Source organism: Tupaia chinensis, unplaced genomic scaffold (genome assembly GCF_000334495.1).
Source record: "Tupaia chinensis unplaced genomic scaffold, TupChi_1.0 Scaffold139218_1, whole genome shotgun sequence".
Classification (NCBI taxonomy): Eukaryota; Metazoa; Chordata; class Mammalia; order Scandentia; family Tupaiidae; genus Tupaia; species Tupaia belangeri.
The window spans coordinates 286,950-300,267 of NW_006199107.1; the positions used below are offsets into that span (position 1 = coordinate 286,950).

A 13,318-nucleotide genomic window follows, 5' to 3' on the forward strand; every position below is an offset into this window, starting at 1 on the left:
GGCTGCAAAGCAAAGAGCTGTCCATTTAAGGAAATGGTTTGAGGCTGCTGTTGATTTGACATGGTGACGGAAAAAGTCTGGGTTGAATTAGAGGTTGATAAAGATGAAGGTCTTGGTAATATGTGGACAAGATGCTTTCCTCCAAACGTTTGTGGCGCTGAAACATTTTGCACTGGATTATTAGACCCTATGATGGCACTGGCTCCATTGACAGGGAGTCGAACAGAACCAGGGGGAGGCGCGGAGAGGAGTGGCAAAGGATTCTGATTAGCTGCCTGTATGATTACTATCTGTTGGCTTACTGTTTGGTTGGGAACCTCTGCTCTCATCACTGTCGGGCATGGGGTGGTGCTGGGTGGCTGGAGAATGATAACATTTTGATTAGCTGGAGCTGCATTGACAGCTGACCCAACTGGCTGAGCCATCTGAATCACCTGCATTGCTGAATTCAGTGGAAGGATATTTTTCGGAGGTTGGGATTTAACTTGTGGCTGGGCAATTAAGGGCTGCATAGGTAAAGATGGACAAGAAGGCAAGGTTACAACTACTTGCTCAACTGGCTGCCCATCTGCTGGAAAGGGGTTATTCAGGTGGATGCCTGGAGCCACTTGTCTACTATGGTTGGTTGTTTGGGGGCTAGTACCAGATTCACTTAATACTGGTGTCACAGAGGAAGATGGCGTCTGGGTTAAGGGCTGAATAGTGTTTCCCGCAAGTTGCAAAGTAGTCCACGTTGTCTGTGTATTTCCAGCTGAAGAAATCCGGGTAAGGCTATTAATGTTTTTCAAATCTGAAGCGCTAACACTGGAGGAAGGCAAAGAACAAGAACGAGTCCAACCACTGTCCAAAGATTTTGTGGAAAGGGTGCTTACAGGAGTGGTGGTCTTCCCGACTCCAGGTGCAGATGGTGCCACCACCGTGTTTGCACCTGTTGACTCAGCGCTCTTGCTAGTGCTCGCTGGAGAGGAAACACCTGCAGATCTGGGAGGCTGGGAGCAGACTGTGGTGGTAACTGAAACAACCAAGGTGTTTTGAAAATCACCTCTGAAATCCTGTATGCTCAAGCCGGACTTGTTTCCATGCTGCACCTTAGTGGCAGATGCTGAGGAGCTCGGGGGGATGCTTGTGGCACAGAGGGCTGTTTTCTTCAATAATTTGGGGCTCTCTTGCCCATTCCTATTTTCAGAAGAATTTGGAACATTTGGACATGTGTGTAAGGAATGCTGTTGGTGAGGTTCAGACCCAACTGGAACAGCAATCAGTGAGCCACTAGTGGCAGCAAGCACACTCGATTCGCTTTCAGAGGTGGAAAGCTCGAGAAGATTCTGAGCAGAAATGGCAGCGGGAAGACAGAGAGGAACAGGCTGGTTGGCAGCCAATGCTGAAACTGTGGTCTGATGCCATGGCTTGTTTTCAGAAGGGTACACTCCAGAAATAGACACAGGAGTCACAAGATTGCAAGTCCTCTGCACTGGCACCACATTGGCAGTTTGCTTTTGTAAATTATGACCAACATTGAAGGTTATCCCCTGAACAGCTGTTCCCTGGCTGTTTCCACCAGGCTGACTCCCATTGGAATAAACGATGATATTTTTTTGGACATGGTCAGTAGGAATAACAACAGAGACCTTTGAATTTTTAAGATTTCCTTTCCAGTGGATGGTGGGGTCATCATATAAGCATATGTCATTTGCTTTCAGTAATTCAATGTATCGGCCATTTTCTTTTTGAATTTCTTCCAGTTGCTTCCGCAGCTTTTTAATTTCCTCAGCTATAATATCAAAAACAAAAATTTTAAAATATTAGTCAATGACAATATTTTCAATAGCTTGAGAAAGACCTGCATATTAAACTACTAAATTCTAATTCTAGCATTCTAAATACCTCAACTGAGAATGTTTAGCTCTTTTCCAATATAAGTTCCTTCTTCTTTTTAGAATCTCAAACCCCTGGTCCACCCTTTAAAAATATGTATCTTTAATGATCAATAGCTAAAAATTTACTCATAATGGAGAAATCTCAAAATTCCCAGAATTCTCAAAGTTTCCAATAGGGCGACCACACAAGTGAAGCAACAGAAGACATGGATATCACAGTAACATCCTACAAAAAAAAAAAAATTGACTATCAATTTTACACCATTCAATTGCAATATAACACCATCCAAATGCTACAATGGCCATCGGTGTGGTGATAATATAAATGCTTTATAAATAGCTTTAGTTTCTATCGTACATTGGTACAGCAGCTATCCCTGTGGTGATAACATACATGCTTTATAAACAGCTTTAGCTTCTATTGTAGCCTTTGAAACAATGTAGACTGAAAGGAGTAAGAACAGAGTAGGGCATCTAAGAAAACATAACAATGGCGCTTGCATTTTCCCTAGAACCAATGAAGGTGTCTGTCACCCTCTATTCCATTCTAAGGTGACAGTTATAGCCATGGATCCTACTACTGGGGCCATCTTGCTGCTGTTGTTATTAAATGAGATAATGAGTGAAAAGTGCCAGGCAGGCAGTAAATGTACAAGAAGCAAGAACAGTCATTGTCATGATTTAGTCCATAATGATTTATTATGGACCCCTACTAATGGGGCCACCTTGGCTGCTGGTATTTATGCTTTGTGACCCCTCCCCCTGACACCTCGATCTGCTTTTTAGTGGTAGATAGTCTCAGCTATATCAAAAACAAAAATTTTAAAATATTAGTGAATGTCAACATTTTCAATAACTTGAGAAAGACCTCCATATTAAACTACTAAATTCTAATTCTAGCATTCTAAATACCTCAACTGAGAATGTTCGGCCCTTTTCCAATATAAGTTCCTTCTTCTTTGATGGTGGCCCTCCCCCCACCATCAAAAACAGTCAATTGTTAAGGCTAATGCCTTCTAAGGTAGCTTGAAATGAAAAGCTTCAGTCCAGTAAGGACAATAAGCTAAGCTCAGCAGATCATGTTTCTCAATATTTAAACTCTGAAACCAAAGAAAGATTCCAGTGTGCCATGGATATTAAAAGGTAAAGGACAGGGACCAGCAGATGGTGTAATGGTTACATCACTGAATTCTCACATGGCTGACCACAATTCTAGTCCTGGACCTGGCAGCTTCAAACTCATGCCAGGCACATGTGCATGCATGCCCAAAATCCTGAGAGGAGAATGAAGGAGAAGAGATTACATCATGGCCATCCACCCCAACGGGCTATTTCTTCCTTTCTGTCTCTGTCTCTCTCTGGCAAGCATACGTGCCCTATAGCAAAAATCTCTCTGAAAAAAAAAAAAAGTTAAATGACAGGAGCCGGCAGGTGGCAGGATGGTTGGGCCTCTGGACTCGCACATGGTCAACTGCAGTTTGAGTCCTGGGCCTAGCACCTGGCTTTCTCACTTTCCCTTTCTCTCTCTCTTTAATTTTATTATTATTATTTATTATTATTGTTATTGTTAACTGAATAAAATAAATGATTCTTAAAAATTATTTTAAAAAAAGTTAAAGGACAATCATTATGAACCAAATCATGACAATGACTGTTCTTGCTTCTTGTACATTTACTGCCTGCCTGGTACTTTTCACTCATTATCTCATTTATAACAACAGCAGCAAGAGCAATAATAGCTAACATTTATCAAGCACTTACTGTATGCTAGGCTTTAGTCTAAGTGCTCTGTCTCTCTCACTCTTTGAAGAAATATATTATTAAAAAAAAAAAAAAATGATAGGGAAGTTGAGATTTGGAGAGGGAACTGGCCAAAGGGTACTGGGAGAGTAAATGAGGCTGAGACTCAAACAGAAGTGGGCCTGATTCCAAGGCAACTGCGCTGACCACTGAGGTAGCCTGACATGGGACAGTGATTACACAGAAGCCGCTGGGAAAGAACAGGATAGAGCAGATGCACAAAAAGGACCAGAGAACTCAGGACCATGACAGAGCTGGCAACATGGCCGGACGTCGGCAGCTCAGATGCTGCCCCCAACCCCTGGCCTGGCTGTTCAGCTTTTACTGAGTCCTACATAACTTGCCAATTTCAATAGTTCTTCTTCCCTAAGGCAAATTGATAGTCTCAGTCTCTGTGCTTTGAAATCAAAGGAACCTTCAGTAGAAAAGTCTACATATTGCTCTGGCCTTACCGTCCCTTTTGCAGGGTGTCTCAGCATCACAATGAAGGACCTAGACCATAAAGGCAGCTGACCTAGGTGAGGGGGGGGTAAGCTACTACTTACCTAAAAGTAAACCAGGAGGATTCTGAATGCTGACGCCCTGGCTATGCTTCCAGTACCCTCCTGGCCATTACGAGGAGCACAGCCCAGCCCTGCCCCTACCTCAGCACATTCTGCCCTTGTTTCTTTCCATTTAATATAGCTGCTGAGTCGCACAGCACAGTCCCTGCCTTTGTCAGAGCCATGAATAAAGGACAATTCAAACTGGCCGGCCACCCTGAGCTTCACACTTGCCCAGGATATTGTTCTTTTCAGGTGCTATAAGAAAACCTTCTATTCAGTGCAGGAGAAATCATTCAACAGCATTAAAGAGTCACCTCCATCTAAACATCAAACACCATTAAATGCTCAGCTAGTCTGATGCACACGTTACATGCAAAATACACAATCACAAACTAAATGCTTTGGCCTTGTAAATTAAATGCATAGTTAAAGTCTTTTTTTTTTTTTTTTAGACGTTTTGCTATAGGGTACATATGCTCGCCAGAAAGACAGAGACAAAGAGACAGAAAGCGAGAAATCATCCCCCAGGGGGGATAGCCACGCCACAATCCCTTCTCCTCCATTCTCCTCTCGGGATCTTGGGCAAGCACGCACACGTGCCCGGCATGAGTTTAAGACACTGGATCCGAGACTCAAACCGCGGTCGACTACGTGGGAGTCCAGCGACATAGCCATTACACTAACTGTCAGTATTATGCATAGTTAAGTCTTAACACAGGCATATCCTAATCTTGTTTTAAACTGTACACGATTTCTCCTTACATTCCTATGGAATTCCGTAGCTGAGGGAGCCAATTGGAATAAAGGGGACTTAATATCATTACTATCATGACTTAGGCAAACATGAAAAGTCCAAAACTAACATTTTTTAAAATATTTTTTATTTGTTAATTTTAATTATTATTTATACATTTAATCGCTATACATCTTTTAGATTTTAAAGAGACCTTACCCAGCATGACACACACCCAGTCCAGCCCAGCTGATAACATACGCACCCAAAACTAAAATTACATATGCCGCTAAGACAGGTGGTTGTTCAAGAGGGAAGGAAAAGAGTTAAACTAAAATGAATTTATTCAGTCCTCCCAGATGCACTGAATGAAAGGTCTTAACAAAGTTTGGGAGCAAAAAGTCTTCTATATGTCAGTATAAATTACACAGAAACCTAAACATTTAAAAATAAAAAGTGGGCCAACCTGTGGTCTGGTGGTTAAGGCAGCTGGAACCCAAATGGTGGATGATATGGTTTGAGTCCCTGACCCAGCAGTTTGAAAAACAGCCAGTTACTTGGGTGTGCACCCAAACCCCAAAATCCCAAGAAAAGGAGAAATCAAGGAGAAGGTGTGACCATGTCCCATGGAGGGTGCTTTCTTACTTTCTCTCTCTCTACCTCTCTTTGGCAAGTGCATGTACCCTCTGCCAAATTAAAAAAAAAAAAAAAAATCGAAGGTGATAATTTAAAAACACAAAATAATAAACCTCAAAGCTTTACCTTGTTCATTGTTTCCTCCATTGAGCAGGAGTTCATCATTTTGTCTTTTCAGTTCTGTTATATACTTAAAGGCTTGGTCCAGGATCATATTCTTGCTCTGCCAAAGAAAATCAGCCATTTAAAACCTTCACCAAAGGTTAAGAACTTACCAGAGGGAACCGGCAGTTAGCGTAATGGCTATGTCGCTGGACTCCCACGTAGTCGACCGCGGTTCACGTCCTGGACCCGGTGGCTTAAAACTCACGCCGGGCGCGTGTGCGTGTGTGCCCAAGATCCCAAGAGGAGAATGGAGGAGGAGAAGGGATTGCGGCGTGACCATCCCCCCTGGGGGGTGATTTCTCACTTTCTGTCTCTCTGTCTCTCTCTGTCTGTCTGGCGAGCGCACGCACCCTACAGTGAAAAATCTCTCAAAAAAAAAAAAAAAAAAGAACTTACCAGAAACAACTGAAAACTTTGGCTTTATCAAATATATATAACATGTATCCTTCCAAACTGTAAAACAGGTACCATTTTCTTTTTTTTTTAACTTTATTTATTTATTTATTTTACAATTAAAGTATGAATTTATTTTGGTAAAGGTACCATTTTCAAAAGCTTCTATTTTTCATTTTTCAATTTCTAAATATTTATAAGGCATTTAGTATATGTCAGGCTCTTTCCCAGGCATAGGGGAGATAATAAAACAGACAGTCCCTGTGCTTGGGGAGTGTGTGTGTGTGTGTAAAATTAAGTGGTGTTAAGATTACACACACGCAGGGACCAGCAGTTAGCGTAATGGCTATGTTGCTGGACTCCCACGTAGTCGATGGTGGTTCGAGTCCCAGACCCGTGGCTAAAAACTCACGCCGGGCGCGTGTGCGTGAGTGCCCAAGATCCCGAGAGGAGAATGGAGGAGAAGGGATTGTGGCATGGCCATCCCCCTTGGGGGGTGATTTCTTGCTTTCTGTCTCTGTCTCTTTCTCTGTCTGCTGAGCACACATACCCTATAGCAAAAACCTCTCAAAAAAAAAAAAAAAAAGATTACACACACACAGTACTACAGAGAAAAATGAAGTAGGGTAAGGAGGGGGCTAGAGTGATCGTAGAGGGTTGTATTGTGGACTGAATGTTTGTGTTACTCCCCAAAATCATACATTGAAATCCTGATATCCAATGTGATGGTATTTGGATGGTAGAACTCTCAAGAATAGCATTAGTGCCCTTAGGAGAAGTGACAGAGAGAGATCTCTTTCTCTAACTTGTGAGACAGAAACAGAAAACAGGGCCTCACCAGAAGCCAAATCAGTCAGCCCTTAACCTTGTCTTCCCAACCTTCAGAACTGTAGGACATAAATTTCTACGAAGTCATCCAGTTTATGGTAACATGTTATAGCAGCCTAACCTAGGAGACTGCTACGATTCTCTGTATAGGGAGGTAGGGGAAGGCACCTCTGTAAGATGACACTGGCAAAAGCACTCAAGCAGGCCAGCGTGTGGCATGTTTGAGGAACAGGAAGGAGGTGGGAGAGCTAGAGCAAAGTATACTGGGAAGAGTGGACGAAGAGGCCAGAAAGGGTCTTCAAGACCATGTAAATATTTTGAATTTTAATTATTCCTTATTCTACTTTCCACAACTACAGATTATTCTAAATAATAGGTCAAGGAAGATAGGACCAGCAGGTGGAGTGGAGGTTAAGGTGGATGGATCCCACATGGCTGACTGTACAGCTTGAGTCCTGAACCTTGAAAAACCATGCCAGGTGTGTGTGCGTGCATGCCCAAAATCCCAAGAGGAGAATGGAGGAGAAGAGATTGTGGCACAAACACCCCCACGAGGAGTGACTTTTCACTTTCCCTCTCTCAGGTAGTACACACACACTAACATAAACTGAAGAAAAAGAAAGGTCAAGAAATATTATTTGATTGAGCTTTGGTGTCACACTCTCAGTATATTCCACTCCTAAAATTTTTAAAAAGATCATATTTTATATCAAAGTGCTCCTTTATACTTAATTTACAGTTTTAAAAATTGAAAATAAAATATGCATATGGCAAAACACTTAAATAATATAAAGTAATATATACCAAAAAAGTAACCATTTCTTTTCGCTTTAACTATCCAGACCCTGCTCCAGAGGCAACTACCCTAAAGTTACTTATATATCCTTTGAGACATATTCTGTGCTAATAAATGCCTGTATGGATCTCTTCAAAAATGCAGACAGAAGGATGCTATAAATAGAATATTACTTTTTTTCTATTTAAAAAAATACATTTAGAAATATCTCCACACACCATTTAGATATCTACCTTATTCTTTCCAATTACTATATTTATTTTCTAGTCTATTACTAATAAACATTTAAGGTATATGATAATAATTTCTGACTTTTCAGCAGGTGGCATGGTGGTTAAGGTGGTTGGATTCCCAAATGGCTGACCACGGTTCAAGTACCAGACATGGTGGCTTGGAAATCATGCTGGGTGCATGTGTGTGCTTGCCCAAAATCCTGAGAGGAGAATGGAGGAGAAGGGACTGTGGTGTGAGTCATCCCCTCTCGGGCGTGATTTCCCACTTTCCCTCTCTTTTTCTTCCTCTCTCTCCTCCCTGAGGAACACATGAGCCCTAGGGCAAAAACTAAATCATATAAACAAAATGCTGTAGTGAATGCTAGCCTTCTATTCTAGCACATATATTATTAAATACTTTCTGGATAACTTTATGGATAGCTCATTTCATACAGGAATTTAGCACTCTCAGTTCAGCAAATTACACTTCTGGGTATTTTACACTTAATTCTAGCAAAGTCCTGATATATAAACCAGAAAATGCTTTACTTTGAAAAGGAAAAATTAACTTATCCTTTTTTAAATCAAAAGTTTGAAAAAAAGGCCCAGCAGCTATAGTGTACCCTGAGAGTAAGTGTCCTACAAGGCTGGAAGCTACATGCCACGTGAGCAACCAAGGGTTGAAAATACACCAGGCAGGAGTGGGCACCATGAGGAGCTGGAGGAGTGATGGAGAAGTGAATGGGTGATGAGACTCTGTGGAGGGTGCTTCCCCAACTCACTATGTGCAAGTGTATACACTCCCCATCATAAAAAAGTGAATGAAAGAATTTGAACCAAGGCAGAACTTGCTAATGCCCAGCCACCTGCAGACCTGCCCCCTCTACTGCACTCAGGGGACAGAGCATGTAGTAATAGTAAAGAAAACCTTAGACTGCTCTGCTTTTAGGAGCCAAATACAGACTTCCTTTGCATATTCCAGTACATCAAGGAAGTGAAATGATAATGCTTCCTTTCTTTTTTTTTGGAGAGGTTTTTGCTATAGGGCGCGTGCACTCGCCAGACAGACAGAGAAAGAGAGACAGAAAGCGAGAAATCACCCCCCAGGGGGGATGGCCACACCGCAATCCCTTCTCCTCCATTCTCCTCTCGGGATCTTGGGCACGCACGCACACACGCCCGACGTGAGTTTTAAGCCACCGGGTCCGGGACGCGAACCGCGGTCGACTAAGTGGGAGTTTAGCGACATAGCCATTACGCTAACTGCTGGTTCCCAATGCTTCCTTTCTTTAAAAACTTGAAGGAATAAAAGTTAGGATGAGGAAAATAATAGTTTACTGGGCAAACACCGATATTTAGTGAGCAGCAACTATCCATTGAGATGTGGAGAAAGAAAAAAATTGAAAGATAATTGCCATTGTATTAAGGAAACAGAAAGTATGTTTTTAAAAAGACTAACCGGCACATTTACGGAAGTCTAAGTCTATGTCTCCTGTAGAGAAGAATGACAAGAAACTGAAGTATAAGAAGTATAAGTCCAGGGCTGGCAGGTGGCATGGTGGTTAAGGCACTGGACTCCTACATAGCCGACTGCAGTTCGAGTCCCGGACCTAGTGGCTTGCTTTCTCACTTTCCCTTTCTCTCTCCCTCTGTCTTTTCTCTGGTCAAATGTGAATGAATGAATGAATGAATGAATAAAGTTAAATAGAAAATAATTTAAAAATAAAAGAAGGAAAAGAAGAAAATTAAACAGGTCTTACAGTGCAGCAGTTAAGCACTGTGAACGGGGAATCAGATTCCACATGACCAGCTACAGTTTGACTCTCAGCCCCAGGGGCTTGAAAAATATACTAAGGGATGGGTATCTATGCCCCAAATCTGAACAGGATGGATAAACAAGGGAAAAAGGATTGTGGTACGACCATGCCTCATCTGGGGGCGTTTTCTCTCTTTCTCTCTCTCTGGCAAGTAAATGCACCCTCTGGCAATTAGAAAGAAAGAAAGAAAGAAAGAAAGAAAGAAAGAAAGAAAGAAAGAAAGAAAGAAAGAAAGAAAGAAAGAGAGAGAGAGAGAGAGAGAGAGAGAGAGAGAGAGAAAGAAAGAGAGTGAGAGAGAGAGAGAGAAAGGAAGGAAGGAAGGAAGGGAGGAAGGAAGGAAAACTAAGAAATGAAAAACTATAAGGCAATTACTAACTCCAAACTATGAAAATGCATATGAGATGAAACAGGATAGTAGTACATGACTTGGCTCAGCTGTGAACAATACTTACACAGCTTTAATAATATAAAAACGAAATACTGACTTCACCATAAGTTGTGACAGAATTATATTGGGAGGATCAGAGAAGGGGAAGTCAGGAGAAAAGTATTACAAAAAGTTAATAAATAATATATAAAATTTTAAAATCAAGTTGTAATGACATAAATATAATTATTTTGAAATATAACAGCAAATACGAGAACAGTTGAGAATAGCTGTCTCAGAGGAGCTGTGTTAGGATTGGGAAGCAGGCAGAAGATTGATGTATTAAGATTTTTAGTGCTATTTATTATGTGTGTATGATACTTTTTGCATATATCATTTTAATTAAAATTAATGATCAAAAAAACTACTAGAAAGTATGATGTCCCATTATAATGGAATACTATATAACCATTAAAAAGAATAAAACACTGGGGACGGCAGGTGGTGTGGTGGTTCTTAACTCTCTCATGGCCGACCACAGCTGGAGTCCTGGACCTGGTGGCTTGCTTTCTCACTTTCTCTCTCTCGCTCTCTCTCGCTCTCTCTCACTCTGTCCCTCTATGGCCAAATTGAAAGAAAGAGAGAGGGAGGGAGGGAGGGAGGGAGGGAGAGAGGGAGGGAGGGGAAGGGAAGAAAGAAAAAGAGAAAATTAAATAATTCTTTAAAAAATAAAAGAAAGAAGACAAATGAGGAAAGGTATCTCCCACCAAAAGTCTACCATGTACCACTGAGTGAAAGTGAGAAAGCAGGGCCTAGACAGTGGTGCAGCAGTAATGCCCAGACCCACATGGGAGGATCCTGGGTTTGTCTCAGGCTCCCCTCTGCACACTGGGCTGGTTGAGGCTGAGGGTAAATTGTGGCATAAAGACCCTGTTGAGAGAGCCTGCAAAGCTCTCCCTCCTTTACAGAAAAAATTCAATAAACTTAAAAAAAAAAAAAAAAAGGATAGACTCCTCTGTTTTAAAAAAAAATAGCAAAGTTATGAACAGCATTGGCTACCTACGCTCATATACACATTTATTCATATAGCAGTGTCTGGAGATATGGAACAGCATTTAATAGTAGTTACAATTTAGGAGTGGAATATCTGTAGAGTCAGGGGTGGGAGCAGAGCAGCCTCCCTGAGTAGCACTGGCCTCCTGCCATCTCATTTCACCTCACTCTCGCCTGCCAGCTTGCCCTCCCACCTGCTTGCCACCCAGAGGATCTTCCACCATGGCCACCTCAGCAAGTTCCCAGTTGAACAAAGGCATCAAGCAGGTGTACATGTCCCTGCCTCAGGGCGAGAAAGTCCCGGCCACGTGTATCTGGATCCATGGCACTAGCGAAGGACTGCGCTATAAGACCCAGAACTTGGACTGTGAGTCCAAGTGTGTGGAAGAGTTGCCAGAGTGGAATTGATGGTTCTAGCACTTTTCAGTCTGAAGATTCCAACAGTGACATGTATCTCATCGCTGCTGCCATGTTTCGGGACCCCCCCCTTCCACAAGGACCCTACCAAGCTGGTGTTCTGTGAAATTATCAAGTACAATCAAAAGCCTGCAGAGACCAATTTAAGGCATACACATAAATGGGTAATGGACATGGTGAGCAGCCAGCGCCCCTGGTTAGGAATGGAGCAGAAATATGCTCTGATGGGGACTGATGGACACTGCTTTGGACACCCAAACTGGCAATGAGCCCTTGCTGTACAAAAACTAAGTGGACTGGACCTCTAGCCATTGAGCCCCTCCTTGCTTATCCCACTCCAGCTCTGTCCCTTTCCCCGTGGCCCTAACAGTCTCAATTGTAACTCAAAGGGTCAAATATCATCATCTTATATTCCTAGGGCCCAGTTAATCTTGCTTTTTTGGCCAGGATCAAGGGGTCTGTGTGAAGCGTCCTAGTGTGTAGTCAGGAGGATGGGTGTGCACAACACTGCTGCCATTAAATCAGGATGCTTGTCCAGCAGGCGTAGCTGTTCGAACAGTGCACACATGTTTCAGAAGGGGGAGGACATGTTCTTCGAGGCAGCTGAGACAGACTGGTCACACTAGGATTTTCCCTTTTAGTGGAAAGCTCTGTTCCTATAAGAGGTTATGACCAAGTCTCTCTGAGAAGAGGGAGTTAGAGAAGGGCGGGTTGGGGATAAGGAAGGAAAAGGTCCTTGGTCTCTTGTGCTTTCCTTGCTTGGGCTACATGCCCTCCCCAGAACATAAAACTCAGAGTGCAAACTGATGGATATCTGTCTTTAACAGAATAAAAAGTTCTAATTCTTTGGTCCCCCATTTGTAAAACAGAGTAGTATTTTTATATTTGAATGTAAAAACAAACAAAATAATTATATATGGGTGTGTGTGGATAAGTGTGTTTTTCTTCTTTTTTTTTTTTTTTGAGAGGTTTTCGCTATAGGGCACGTGTGCTTGCCAGACAGACAGAGAGAGACAGAGAGATAGAAAGCGATAAATCACCCCCAGGGGGGATGGTCACGCCGCAATCCCTTCTCCTCCATTCTCCTCTCGGGATCTTGGGCACGCACGCCCACGCACCCGGAATGAGTTCTAAGCCACCGGGTCTGGGATGCGAACCGTGGTCGACTACGTGGGAATCCAGCGACATAGCCATTACGCTAACTGCTGGTTCCCAATAAGTGTGTTTTTCTAAGGGAGAAAACCATCCTGGTCACTGGGAGCCAGAGTAGAGAACTAGTCTAGAATTAAGGCTCATCACCTGGAGGGGCAATAGGAAAGCAGTGTTTAAGAGGTTGGCTGTTCGGGGCAGTGGTCCCTTGTTAATATTTAGGGATTTCTCTGCCCTGCCCATCCTCTAGGTGGACAGTGGTTAGTTACCAGGTAGTTATGCATTACTAGCAGTCACCTGAGCTTCATGGCTTTAGTTTAAAAGGCACACAGGTACTCATCTACACACGGGTTTAGAAACATGAGTGGGCTGGTCAACTTGTTACTAATGGGGTAATTTCTGGTCGGACTAACATGTCACTAAAGCAGGCCTTTTGGTTATTAGTTTTTAAAGCAAAAAAAAAAAAAAGAATGGAATATATTTTTTTATTCTTTTTTTTTTTTTTTGAGAGGGAGAGAGCGAGACACATT

The 13,318-nt window shown here is 42.4% G+C and overlaps 1 protein-coding gene across 1 annotated transcript in view; it reads right to left on the reverse strand.

Annotated features, from left to right (window-relative positions):
- The window catches only part of USF3 (upstream transcription factor family member 3), a gene marked incomplete in the record, with an annotated part of 27,203 nt that overhangs the window by 6,855 nt on the left and 7,030 nt on the right, over positions 1-13,318 (reverse strand). The window contains 2 exon segments of the mRNA XM_027765649.1: positions 1-1,771; positions 5,718-5,814. Of these exon segments, the coding sequence (XP_027621450.1) occupies positions 1-1,771; positions 5,718-5,814 (1,868 nt within the window).